Here is a 14,462-nt window from a genome sequence, read left to right on the forward strand (position 1 = left end):
TTAAATCACAGAGATACGGCACACAAAAAACTTAATAAGTAACATTTCCCACATGTTTACTTTACATCAGCACAATTTTGGAACCAAATTTTTTTTTTTTATTAGGAAGTTATAAGGGTTAAAAGTTGACCAGCGATTTCTCATTTTTACAACACCATTTTATTTTTACGCACCACATCACATTTGAAGCCACTTTGAGGGGTTTATATGATAGAAAATACCCAAAAGTGACACCATTCTAAAAACTGCACCCCTCAAGGTGCTCAAAACCACATTCAAGAAGTTTATTAACCCTTCAGGTGCTTCACAGGAATTTTTTGAATATTTAAAAAAAAAAATGAACATTTAACTTTTTTAACTTCGGTGCATGGCAGAGCTCAGAAGGGAAGGAGCGCCGTTTGACTTTTTCAATGCAAAATTGGCTGGAATTCAGATTGGATGCCATGACCCCATTTTGGAAATTAGACCCCCCCCAAGGAACTTATCTAGATGTGTGGTGAGAACTTTGAACCCCCAAGGACTTCACAGAAGTTTATAACGTACAGCGGTACAATTAAAAAATCATATTTTTTCCACAAAAATGATCTTTTCACCCCCAATTTTTATTTTCCCAAGGGTAACAGGACCCCAAAAGTTATTGTGCAATTTGTCCTGAGTACGCTGATACCCCATATGTTGGTGTAAACAACTATTTGGGCGGAATTGACTATTTTTTTGGCTGGAATTGAGATCGGACACCATGTCGCATTTGGAAAGCCCCTGATGTGCCAAAATAGTAGAAACCCCCCACAAATGACACCATTTTGGAAACTAGACCCCCCAAGGAACTTATCTAGCTGTGTGGTGAGAACTTTGAACCCCAAAAGGCTTCACAGAAGTTTATAACGCCCGGGCGTGAATATAAAAAAATCATATTTTTTCCACAAACATGATCTTTAGTCCCCAATTTTTTTATTTTGCCAAGGGTAACAGGAGAAATTGGACCCCAAAAGTTGTTGTCCAATTTGTCCTGAGTACGCTGATGCCCCATTTGTGGGGGTAAAACACTGCTTGTGTGCATGGCAGAGCTTGGAAGGGAAGGAGCACCGTTTGACTTTTTCAGCGCAGAATTGGCTGGAATTGAGATCAGACGCCATGTTGCATTTGGGGAGCCCCTGATGTGCCTAAACAGTGGAAACCCCCCAATTTCTAACTCCAACCCTAACCCCAACACACCCTTAACCCTAATCTCATCCCTAACCCTAGCCCTAACCCTAGCCCTAACTCTAACCCTAGCCCTAACGTTTTTATTGGTACCATTTTCGGGCATGTGACTTTTTTGATCGCTTTTTATCTGATTTTTGGGATGCAGAATGAACAAAAACCAGCATTTCATGAATTTCTTTTGGGGGGTGCGTTTACACCGTTCCGCTTCCGGTAAAATTGATAAAGCAGTTTTATTCTTCGGGTCAGTATGATGACGGCGATACCTCATTTATGTCTTTATGCTTTGGTACTTTTATGCAATGAAAGCTATTTTATATAAAAAGTAATTATTTTTGCATCGCTTTATTCTGCGAGCTATAATTTTTTTATTTTTTCACTGATGACGCTGACTTGTTTTTTGCGGGACAAGATGACGTTTTCAACGGTACCATGGTTATTTATATCTGTCTTTTTGATCACGCATTATTGCACTTTTTGTTCGACGGTATGATGATAAAGCATTGTTTTTTTCTTTGTTTTTTATTTTTATATTTTAAGGGGTTCACTAAAGGGGTTAACTAATGGGACAGTTTTATAGGGTGGGTCATTATGGACGCGGCGATACTAAATATGTGTACTTTTTTTATTTGCAAAAAATGAATTTTTTAGGGAATTTTTATTTTTTTAATTTATTTAGAGATTTTTTATAAATTATTTTTGCACTTTTTTTTTTAATTTATTACATTGTCCCTGGGGGGACATCACTGTCATGTGTCAGGTTGCTGATCTGACACTTCACACAGCGCTGTGTCAGATCAGCGATCTGACATGCGCTGATGCAGGCTTTCTCGTGCCTGCTCTCTGCAGGCACTGAGGAAGCCGCCTCCCTGCAGGCCCCCGAAGGCCACCGTGGCCATATTGGATCCGGGGACCTGCAGGGAAGGAGGCCCCCAGAGCAGCACAGCACATCACACTGCGCTGGGGGTTTCAGGGAAGCACAGAAGGAGCCCCCTCACTGCCGATGCTTCTCTCATCCCCCGGAACACTGTAATCATGTTTGATCGCAGTGTGCCAGGGGTTAATGTGACGGGGCGGTCCGTGACCACCCCTGACACATAGTGCCGGGTGTCAGCTGTGATACACAGCTGACACCTGGCCGCGATCAGCTGCATTCCCCCCCGGGGGTGCCGCTGATCGCCATGACATACTATCCTGTCCTTGGGAATTAAGTCCCAGGTCACATGGACAGGATAGTACGTCTAATGGCAGAAAGGGGTCAACCCCCAATGGCCTGAAAGGAAAAATGTTTATATGTGAGAATCCAGATCTGCCACAGTTCTAAAAATGGATCGTGACGTTGGTGACATTGGGGAGTTCATGTACTAAACCCCTTTAATTAACTTTAAATACCTTAATTTGAATTTAAATATTTTCTTCATAATAGTGGTGAATGTGCATTCACACTACAGTCCACTTATTGTCTATTGTGATGAAAGAAAAAAAAACCAAGTACTGCTCTCGACATCAGAATCTCTGTCATTCACATTAACACTGAAGAAGGTGGCAGTCAGTAAGCTTGACTCACACTCCATTCATACTGTGGATTTATATTTCCTGTTCTCATGATTGGGAACTACAAAACTGTGGATAGATGATAGGTTGTAATTTTAGTACACCTTCAAGGCTATTTGTGGCACATACAGTGGGGAAAATACGTTTTTTATACACTGATTTTGCAAGTTTTCCCACCTACAAAGAATGGAGAGGTGGGTAATTTTTTTTTAGGTACACTTCAACTGTGAGAGACAGAATTTAAAAATATCCAGAAAATCACATTGTATGATTTTTACATAATTTATTTGCATTTTATTGCATGAAATAAGCATTTGATATAATAGAAAACAATTTAACCCCTTCATGACCCAGCCTATTTTGACCTTAACGACCTGGCCATTTTTTGCAATTCTGACCAATGTCCCTTTATGAGGTAATAACTCAGGAACGCTTCAACGCATCCTAGCGATTCCGAGATGGTTTTTTCGTGACATATTGGGCTTCATGTTAGTGGTAAATTTAGGTCGATAATTTTTGCGTTTATTTGTGAAAAAAATGGAAATTTGGTGAAAATTTTGAAAATTTTGCAATTTTCAAATTTTGAATTTTTATTCTGTTAAACCAGAGAGTTATGTGACACAAAATAGTTAATAAATAACATTTCCCACATGTTTACTTTGCATCAGCACAATTTTGGAAACAACATTTTTTTTTCGTTAGGAAGTTATAAGGGTTAAAAGTTGACCAGCAATTTCTCATTTTTACAACAAAAGTTACAAAACCATTTTTTTTAGGGACCACCTCAACATTTGAAGTCACTTTGAGGGGTCTATATAGCAGAAAATACCCAAAAGTGACACCATTCTAAAAACTGCACCCCTAAAGCTACTCAAAACTACATTCAAGAAGATTATTAACCCTTCAGGTGCTTCACAGGAACTAAAGCAACATGGAATGAAAAAATGGACATTTTAATTTTTCCAACCAAAATTTTCTTTTAGCATCAGTTTTTTCATTTTCACATGGGTAACAGGATAAAATGTATCCTAAAATTTGTTGGGCAATTTCTTCTGAGTACACCGATACCTCATATGTGGTCATAAACCACTGTTTGGGCGCACGGCAGAGCTCAGAAGGCAAGGAGCGCCAATTTACTTTTTGAATGGAAAATATGCTTGAATAATTAGCGGTTGCCATGTCGCGTTTGGAGAGCCCCTGTGTGCCTAAACATTGGAGCTCCCCCACAAGTGACCCTATTTTGGAAACTAAACCCTCCAAGGAACTTATCAAGATGCATAGTGAGCACTTTGAACCCCCAGGTGCTTCACAAATTGATCCGTAAAAAAAAAAAAGTACTTTTTTTTTTTCACAAAAATTTTATTTAGCCTCAGTTTTTTCATTTTCACATGGACAACAGGATAAAATGGATCCTAAAATTTGTTGGGCAATTTCTTCTGAGTACATTGATACCTCATATGTGGTCATAAACCACTGTTTGGGCACACGGCAGGGCCCGGAAGGGAAGGAGCGCCATGTGACTTTTTGATTGGAAAATTAGCTCCAATCGTTAGCGGATACCATGTCGCATTTGGAGAGCCCCTGTGTGCCTAAACATTGGAGCTCCCCCGCAAGTGACCCCATTTTGGAAACTAGACCCTCAAGGGAACTTATCTAGATGTGTGGTGAGCACTTTGAACCCCCAAGTGCTTCACAGAAGTTTATAACGCAGAGCAGTGAAAATTAAAAATCATATTTTTTTGCTCAAAAATGATTTTTTAGCCCACCATTTTTTATTTTCACAAGGCTAAAAGGAGAAATTGAACCACAAAAGTTGTTGTGCAATTTGTCCTGAGTACACTGATACCCCATATGTGGGGGGGAACCACTGTTTGGGAGCACGGAAGAGCTCAGAAGGGAAGGAGCGCCATTTTGGAATGCAGACTTTGATGGAATGTTCTGCGGGCATCATGTTGCGTTTGCAGAGCCCCTGTGTGCCTAAACAGTAGAAACCCACACAAGTGACCCCATTTTGGAAACTAGAACCCCCAAGGAGCTTATCTAGATGTGTAGTGAGCACTCTGAATCCCCAAGTGCTTCTCAGAAGTTTATAAATGCAGAGCCATGAAAATAAAAAAAAATTTTTTTCCTCAAAAATGATTTTTTAGCCCGATATTTTTTATTTTCCCAAGGGTAACAGGATAAATTGGACCCCAAAAGTTGTTGTCCAGTTTGTCCTGAGTACACTGGTACCCCATATGTGGGGAGAAACCTCTGTTTGAGTGCACGGCATGGCTCAGAAGGGAAGGATCGTCATTTGACTTTTTGAATGGAAAATTAGCTCCAATCGTTAGAGGACACCATGTCGTGTTTGCAGAGCCCCTGTGTGCGTAAACTTTGGAGCTCCCCCACAAATGACCCCATTTTGGAAACTAGACCCCCTAAGGAACTTATCTAGATGCATAGTGAGCATTTTGAACCCCCAGGTGCTACACAGAAGTTTATAACGCAGAGCCGTTAAAATAAAAATATTTTTTTTTCCTCAAAAAATAAATTTTTAGCCTGCTATTTTTTATTTTCACAAGGGTAACAGGATAAATTGGACCCCAAAAGTTGTTGTCCAGCTTGTCCTGAGTATGCTGGTACCCCATATGTGGGGGGGACCACTGTTTGGGCAGACTTTGGGGCTCGGAAGGGAAGTAGTGACGCTTTGAAATGAAGACTTGATGGAATGGTCTGTGGGCGTCATGTTACGTTTACAGAGCCCTGATGTACATAAACAGTGCAAACCCCCACAAATGACCCCATTTTGGAAACTAGATCACCCAAGGAACTAATCTAGATGTGAGGTGTGCACTTTGAACCCCCAAGTGCTAAACAGAAGTTTATAATGCAGAGCTGTGAAAATAAAAATTTTTTTTTTTTTCCTCAAAAAATTATTTTTAGCCCACTATTTTTTATTTTCACAAGGGTAACAGGATAAATTGGACCCCAAAAGTTGTTGTCCAGTTTGTCCTGAGTACACTGGTACCCCATATGTGGGGGGGGGCACTGTTCAGGGACACGTTGGGGCTCGGAATGGAAGTAGTGACGTTTTGAAATGCCGACTTGATGGAATGGTCTGTGGGCGTCATGTTACATTTGCAGAGCCCCTGATGTACCTAAACAGTGGAAACCCCCCACAAGTGACCCCATTTTGAAAACTAGACCCCCCAAGGAACTTATCTAGATGTGTGGTGAGCACGTTGAACCCCCAAGTGCTTCACAGAAGTTTATAGTGCAGAACCGTGAAAATAAAAAATCATTTTTTTTCCACAAAAATAATTATTTTAGCCCCCATGTTTTTATTTTCCCAAGGGTAACAGGAGAAATTAGACCCCCAAAGTTGTTGTGCAATTTTTCCTGAGTACCCTGATACCCCATAAGTGGGGGTACACCACTGTTTGGGCACATGTCGGGGCTCGAAATGGAGGGAGCACCGTTTGACTTTTTGAACGCAAAATTGGCTGGAATAAATGGTGGCTCCATGTCGCGTTTGGAGACCCCGTGATGTGCCTAAACAGTGGAAACCCCTCAATTCTATCTCCAACCCTAACCCCAACACACCCCTAAACCTAATCCCAACCCTAATCATAACCCTAACCACAACACTAATCCCAACACACCCCTAACGAAATCCCAACTCTAACCCTAACCACAAGCCTAACCGTAACCCCAACCCAACCCTAATCCCAATTACAACCCTAACCCTAATTCCAACCCTTAGTCCAACCCTAACCCTTAGTCCAACCCTAACCCTTAGTCCAACCCTAGCCCTAACCCTAACCCTAACCCTAGCCCTAACCCTAGCCCTAGCCCTAACGGAAAGATAAAAAAAAATATTTTGTTTTTTTTATTATTTGTCCCTACCTATGGGGGTGATAAGGGGGCGGTGATTTACTTTTTTTTTTATTTTGATCACTATGAAAATTTATTATAGTGATCAAAATAAATGAATGAATCTGCAGCATTGCAGATTCGATTCGGCGCACTGCGCATGCGCCCGCCATCTTCTAAGATGGCGGCACCCATGACGCTGGATGGCGGGACACCGGGACGGATAGCGGGAGATCGGAGGCACAAAGGAGGGTGAGAGGGGGTGATCGGAGGGTGAGAGGGGATGATCGGAGGGCTGGGGGGGGCGGAGGGAAGGCGGGGGGGCAGATTATGACGGCGGCTGCCGATCAGTGCCGTCAGTCGGTGTGGGGGGGGGGGTCGGGTCTCGGTGTCCAGCCATGGCCGATGCTATTTCAGCATCGGCCATGGCTGGATTGTAATATTTCACCAATTTTCATTGGTGAAATATTACAATCGCTCTGATTGGCAGTTTCACTTTTAACAGCCAATCAGAGCGATCGTAGGCACGTGGGGGCTAAGCCACACCCCCAGGTGTTAACTCTGAAGGGTCCTTTCTGTGCGGGTCGGATGACCTTTCGGTGACCCCGGTCACCCGACCCGCAGGGGGGCAATCAATTCATGACGCCACATAGGCGTCATGGGTCGTATTGTCACGACTTTTCATGACGCCTACGTGGCGTCAAAGGTCGTGAAGGGGTTAATAATTAGTACAGAAACCTTTGTTTGCAATTACAGAGGTCAAACGTTTCCTGTAGTTCTTGACCAAGGCTTCACACACTGCAGCAGGGATTTTGGCCCACTCCGCCATACAGATCTCCAGATCTATCAGGCTGGGCAACCTTGAGTTTCAGCCCCCCCAAAAGATTGTCTATAGGGTTCAGGTCTGGAGAATGGCTAATCCACTCCATGACCTTGAAATTCTTCTTACAGAGCCACTCTTACGGTTCTATTTCAGTCTCCTCTTACCATATGACCTTCTCTCATGCCTACTCTGGATCATTCCGATGGTCATTGGTGAAGTTCAAACGGGCTTGGACAGGAATGAAGATTTTATTCCATGATGGTATAGTGTAATGTTTGAGACTGTGGTCCCAGCTCTCTTCAGGTCATTGACCAGGTCCTCCCTTGTAGTTCTGGGCTGATACCTGATCCTGATCTTTCTCAGAATCATTCTTACCCCGTCAGATGAGCGCTTTCATGGAGCCCCAGACCGACTAAGATTGACAGTCATTTTGTGTTTCCTCCATTTTCTAATAATTGCACCAACAGATGTTGCCTTCTCACCAAGATGCTTGCCTATCATCCTGTAGCTAATCCTAGCCTTGTACAGGTGTGTAATTTTGTCACTGTTGTCTTTAGACAGCTCTTTGGACTTGGCCATGGTGAAGAGGTTGGAGTGTGATTGACTGAGTGTAAGGACAGATGTCTTTTTTGCAGATAACGAGTTCAAACAGGTGGCATTAATACAAGAAATGAGTGCACAATAAGAGAGTTTCTTAAAAAAAAAACCTATCAGGTCTGTGGCAGCCAGAATTCATGCTGTTTTGTATGTGATCAATAATTTATTTCATGCAATAAAAAATGTAATTATTTAAAAATCACAGTTGAAGTCTACCTACGATAAAAATTGCAGATCTCGCCATTCTTCAGTCACTAAAAACAGTTATAAAGGATCGGATATCCTATAAGCTTAAAGGGAACCTGCCATGTACAAAAACGCTATTAACCTGAAGATATGACGTTAATCTACAGGTTAATATCATTCTAAACTTGCTGGCACGTGCACTGAGAAACCTGCTGCTGGGAGGAAATTAACTTTATTGCTGGAGACTTGATAAAATCCACGATAAGTTTTATTCACATAATTTCATGATAAAACCATAAAGGGGAAAACAGACCCCCACGCCTGACGCGTTTTGAACCTTACACCAGGTTCTTCCTCAGAGACATGTCTCCAGTGCCGGATCTTCCTTCTCTCTTCATGTTTGCAACACATGGTGGTCAGCCATTTGATCCCTAGGCACGACCGGCTTACAGGACTATTTTGGTGAGCACAAATTTCCCTTTCCCCTTCCTAATTTTCTAACTTTATTGCTCCTGGCAGCATTCAGCTTTCAGTCATAGGGGTGCGATCATCACAGGTTCAATCACTGTTCAGTATACAGTGAGCAGTGGCTGTAACCACACCCCCGGCACTGACTGTCAGCCAACTCAAATGCAGAGCAGTGCCGGGGATATGGTTACAGCTGCTGCACTCTATGCACAGCACAGTCCCGCACAGCCCGGCACAGTCCCGCACAGCCCGTCACAGTCCCCGCATAGGTCAGCACAGTCCCGCACAGCCTGGCACAGTCTTCGCACAGTCCCCGCCCTGCACAGTCCCCGCCCATTAATTGCCTTTACCATAGACTTACATTGGACTTGTTACGAGTATTAGGAGGTACTCGTAACGAGTACAGCGAGTCCGAATACTACACTACTCGCTCATCCCTAGCGTTTATTTATGAAAAAAATGGAAATATGGCGAAAATTTTTTAAATTTTGCAATTTTCAAACTTTTAATCTTTATGCCCTTAAATCAGAGAGATATGTCACACAAAATACTTAATAAATATCATTTCCCACATGTTTAGTTTACATCAGCACAATTTTGGAAACAATTTTTTTTTTTCTTAGGAACTTATAAGGGTTAAAAGTTGACAAGAGATTTCTTATTTTTACAACAAAATTTACAAAACCATTTTTTTAGGGACCACCTCACATTTGAAGTTACTTTGAATGGTCTACATGGCAGAAAATACCCAAAAGAGACACTATTCTAAAAACTGCACCCCTCAAGCTGATCAAAACCACATTCAAGAAGTTTATTAACCCTTTATGTGCTTCACAGGAACTGAAGCAATGTGGAAAGAAAAACTTTTTTTTTACAAACATTTTACTTCAGAACCATTTTTTTTTATTTTCACAAGTGTAAAAAGAGAAAATGAACCTCAAAATTTGTTGTGCATTTCTCCTGAATACTCTGATACCCCACATGTCAGAGTAAACCACTGTTTGCGCGCACGCCAGAGCTCGGAAGGGAAGGAGTGCTGCTTGACTTTTTCAATGCAGAATTGGCTGGAATTGAAATCGGACGCCCTGTCATGTTTGGAGAGCTCTTGATGTGCCTAAACAGTGGAAACCCCACACAAGTGGCACCATTTTGGAAACTAGACCCCTTAAGGAACTTATCTAGATGTGTGGTGAGCACTTTGAACCCCCAAGTGCTTCACAGAAGTTTATAATGCAGAGCCATGAAAATAAATCTTTTTTTTTTCTCAAAATGATTTTTTAGTCCTCTATTTTTTATTTTCACAAGGGTAACCAGAGAAATTGGACCCCAAAAGTTGTTGTCCAGTTTGTTCTGAGTATGCTGGTACCCCAGATGTGGGGGGAACCACTGTTCGGGCACACGTCATGGCTCGAAAGGGAAGTAGTGACATTTTGAAATGCAGACTTTGATGGAATCTTCTGCCGGTGTCATGTCGCGTTTGGAGAGTCTCTGATGTGCCTAAACTGTTGAAACCCCTCACAAGTGACACCATTTTGGAAACTAGACCCCCCCAAGGAACTTATCTAGATGTGTGGTGAGCACTATGAACCCCCAAGTGCTTCACAGAAGTTTATAATGCAGAGCCATGAAAATAAAAAATCTTTTTTTCCTCAAAAATGATTTTTTAGTCCACTATTTTTTATTTTCACAAGGGTAACAAGAGAAATTGGACCACAAAAGTTGTTGTCCAGTTTGTTCTGAGTATGCTGGTACCCCATATGTGGGGGGGGGAATGACTGTTCGGGCACACGTCGAAAGGGAAGTACGGTAGTGACGTTTTGAAATGCAGACTTTGATGGAATCTTCTGCGGGCATCATGTTGCGTTTGCAGACCCCTGAGGTTCCTAAACAGTGGAAACCCCCCACATGTGACCCCATTTTAGAAACTAGACCCCCAAAGAAGCTTATTTAGATGTGTGGTGAGCACTTTGAACCCCTAAATGCTTCACAGAAGTTTATAACGCTGAGCAGTAAAAATAAAAAATCATTTTTTTTCCACAAAAATGATTTTTTAGCCCCCAATTTTTTATTTTCCCAAGGGTAATGGAGCACCCCACAGGGCCTTAGGTGACCCGGTACCAGGCCGGTCAGGTTCTTTAAAGGGGATGTCACGGTGGCAGTGACCAGGTCCGTGGCCCTGGGTGTCCAGTAAAAATAGAGGATAATTATGTGGTGTTTGGTTGTGACGCCACCAGTGGTGTTCGGCAATGGGTGGGCGACGCTGCGGCTTTGGTCCACTGGGGCTGATGGTGACACAGCAAAGATGGTTCAGCTCCCCACGGGTAGAGCAGGGCCCAGGGCAAATATATTTGATTGTTCAGATGGTGGTGAACGTTGGGGTGCAGAGAATAAGTGAAGGACACAGAGAAGTGCGGTTTTCTTTACCTTTTACTTGAAAGTAGTTGCAATCTGGGGTACCACATTACAATTGACAGATGGAGTCCGGCTTGCCTGGAGGCATTCAGGTGATCCACCCTGCCAGGTGGGGTTGGGGACCTTCCTTCTGCACTCTCCTTTTTGGGTCCCTGCTGCTTGTAGCTAAGCTGCAGCCCTCTCCTGCGTGATGATTGCTAACCTGTATTGCAGACAGCGTGAGCCTATATCACGGGCACTGTCTTGTTCACTGTCAGCCCCGGACTCTTGGTCTGCTGCCGTGCCTTCAGGTGTTCAGTGTGACCAAGGAACTTATAGTCCCCTGCACTCCAGATTTGGCTGTCAGGACGTACAGCTCCTGCCCAGCCAAGGACTCTGGCGTCCCTTTTTTATCAGCGCTTCACTCTGGGATCAGCTATACGCAATTTTAGTTCCCCAGAGCCCTTTGTCTCTGCTCCTGACCCTTCCCTCTCCACAGACCAACTCTAACTGTCTTGTCATGAGCTCCAACTGCTCCCGTTTCCATGGCAACTCTCTTGTTTGCTCTCTCATCTGTCTTCTTACTGACTCACTAACCCCACCTGCTGGCCAGAATTTATAAGGAAGCTCCTCTTTCTTGCCTGCAGCAGGAATTGACATGTACACTGTGTTACTTGGCATGGGGACCCCCCTGCATCCAGGCATGACATCACCTCATAGAGGGAGACAATGTCACCGTGGCAACCGGACTCTGGGGTGCCACAGTAACAAGAGAAATTAGACCCACAATGTTGCTGTGTAATTTGTCCTGAGTACGCTGATGCTCCATATGTTGGGGTAAACCACTGTTTGGGCACACATTGGAGCTTGGAAGGGAGGGAGCACGGTTTGACTTTTTGGATGCAAAATTGTCTGGATTGAATGGTGGCACCATGTCGCATTTGGAGACCCCCTGATGTGCCTAAACAGTGGAAACCTCTCCCAGCCCTAACCCTAATCCAACCCTAACCCTAATCGCAACCCTAACCCTAATTCCAACCCTAACCCTAACTTTAGCCCCTCACTTTAGCCTAACTCTAACCCTAATGGGAAAATGAAAATATGTATATTTTCTTTCATTATTTTTCCCTAACTAAGGGGGTGATAAAAGGGGGGTTTATTTACTATTTGTTTATTTTGATCACTGTGGTAGGATCTATCACAATGACCAAAATGAACCAATAGGAAAAATCTTCCTATTGTTGTCGGGTGGCGGCTTACAGATATCGGCGGTAGCACTGCTCATGCTCCCACCATTTTCTTACTGGAAGAGGACCCCGGTGGTCATGGGGGAGGCCTGGAGACAGAGGGTCACCGGGAGGTACCGGAGGGGGATCAGGGTCCCTATTTCTCTCTCCTCTGATGTGCAATCACATCAGAGGAGAGAGAAATTAAATGGCACATTGGACTTTTTTTATGCAGTCGCTGTTATATGGTTAATAACGGCGATCACAAAGCTGGGGTCGGTCAAAACTGACCCGAATCATGTTCTCTGGGGTCTCAGCTACCCCCGGAAGCCGAGACCCAGGAGAAAATCCTTAACTTCCGCCATTAACAGGCGTATCAGCAGTCGTTAAGGGGTTAAGAAATCTAAAATTAAATATTCACCTTTGTGTTTTTCTTTAGCTCCAAACATACTAATAATGTAAATAGCATTAGTATGGTTAGCATTTACATAAATGCTCCTGTAAAGTTAATTATGGAGTATAAAACAGACAATATTTGTTTTACAAAATGATTACGAGTTTAATGATATTTACATTTCAGGCTGACTGAATGGCTATTATTAGCAGAAAAAATAATAGTTACAAATTCTAATGGATATGCTAATTAAATATGTAAATTAGAGCGAATATGTCACCAGGTTTTTGCTACCCCATCTGAGAGTAGCATGAAGTAGAGGCAGAGACCCTGATTCCATCGAAGTGTCAGTTACTGGGCTTCATGCTGTAGTTTTTAGCAAATCACTGTCTTATCTGCTGCAGATCTAGCAGTTGTCTGAATACTGAGCTCTGTATAACCCCGTCCATATCACTGAATGACAGCTTTCTCTGAACACTGCACATTGGCAGAATGACGCCAATGTGAATATGGAGGAGTACAGGGCAAAAGATTTAGAAGTCCTCTAGTGATAATCTACTGTTGATAAAAGTATGTTCTTGTGTACTATATTCTAGGCATTATAGGCAAGGTGCCCACATTACACATTGTATTTATTTTACTCAATTATATAGCGCCATTAATTCCACACAGCTTCACAGACATTATCGGCACTGCCTCCATTGGGGCTCACAATCGAGATTCCCTATCAGTATGTCTTTTGAGTGTAGAAGGAAACTGGAGTACCCTGAGGAAACCCACACAAACACGGGGAGAACATACAAACTCCTTGCAGATGTTGTCCTAGGTGGGATTTGAACCAAGGAACCAAGCAAGGCTGCAGTGCTGATCACTGAGCCACTGTACAGTAACAATAAGGACAACATGTAAGGACAGCATGAACTTAACTCAACAGGGTTCAAACACAATCTACTTTTTCCTCCTCCCATTATATCTGACCAGACATCATATAACAGCCATTCAATTAAGTGGGGCTGTTTATCTGACGCAAAAAATACTCTTAGTGAGTGTCTTTATTCTGGTTCATACAGATAGGTGTTCCTAAATTGAGTTCCCCCAAAATGGTTTAATAAAAGATTAATAAAGGGGTTAGATACATGGCCTCCATTAACCACCAAGACCTACCAATATTTCAGACATAAAGATGTTGACAGTATAAAACTACAATGACCATAACAAGCAACTCCACATCATTCTTATTATCCACATATACATGCAAGCCTTTGTGAACCAATTTCATGGATAATATTTGATGCACACAAAAAAATGCATAACTAAATTCCTAGGACAACAGAGCTCTCACCAGAAATCATCCACAATTCTCCCTTTAGCTAAATGTTACTTTAAAACCGACTACACGTACCTGTCATGATGTCTCTGTAGTGGAACTTCTGAGTATCTGACTGTCCTGTGTGACTCCGACAGGCACAGCTACCATATATAGGAATGCAGCCTCTCCTAGTATTTTAATTGCTATTATTGCTAATGATCTGGGTGGATCCCTGTATTTTATTGTCTACTTAGTTACTAGTATTCACGGCGTCTGTTTAGTGATGACTTTTGACTAGAGGAGTGACTTTGGTCGGATCGGGTTTCAGGAAACAAAATTTGTTTCAGATGAAACTGGTCCAACTAGGGCAAAAAAAGTCAGAGTTTCGTCCGAAACCCAACCCCAAAGCAAGTCAATGGGGAATAAAAGTTGGCAATGCCGACTTTTATTTCCCAT

The 14,462-nt window shown here is 42.7% G+C and overlaps 1 protein-coding gene across 2 annotated transcripts in view; it reads right to left on the reverse strand.

The window, feature by feature from the left end:
- LOC141059042 (protein-glutamine gamma-glutamyltransferase E-like) overlaps window positions 1–14,188 on the reverse strand; it is a 147,072-nt gene extending 132,884 nt beyond the window's left edge. For both annotated transcript variants that reach the window (XM_073555252.1, XM_073555251.1), the window contains exon 1: window positions 14,100–14,188. In XM_073555252.1, the coding sequence (XP_073411353.1) occupies window positions 14,100–14,106 (7 nt within the window). In that variant the 5' untranslated portion in view covers window positions 14,107–14,188. The remainder of the gene's footprint in view (window positions 1–14,099) is intronic.
- Window positions 14,189–14,462: the final 274 nt, after the last annotated feature.

The sequence above is a fragment of the Dendrobates tinctorius genome, unplaced genomic scaffold (genome assembly GCF_039654945.1).
Source record: "Dendrobates tinctorius isolate UK_male_01 unplaced genomic scaffold, ASM3965494v1 ptg000223l, whole genome shotgun sequence".
NCBI lineage: Eukaryota > Metazoa > Chordata > Amphibia > Anura > Dendrobatidae > Dendrobates > Dendrobates tinctorius.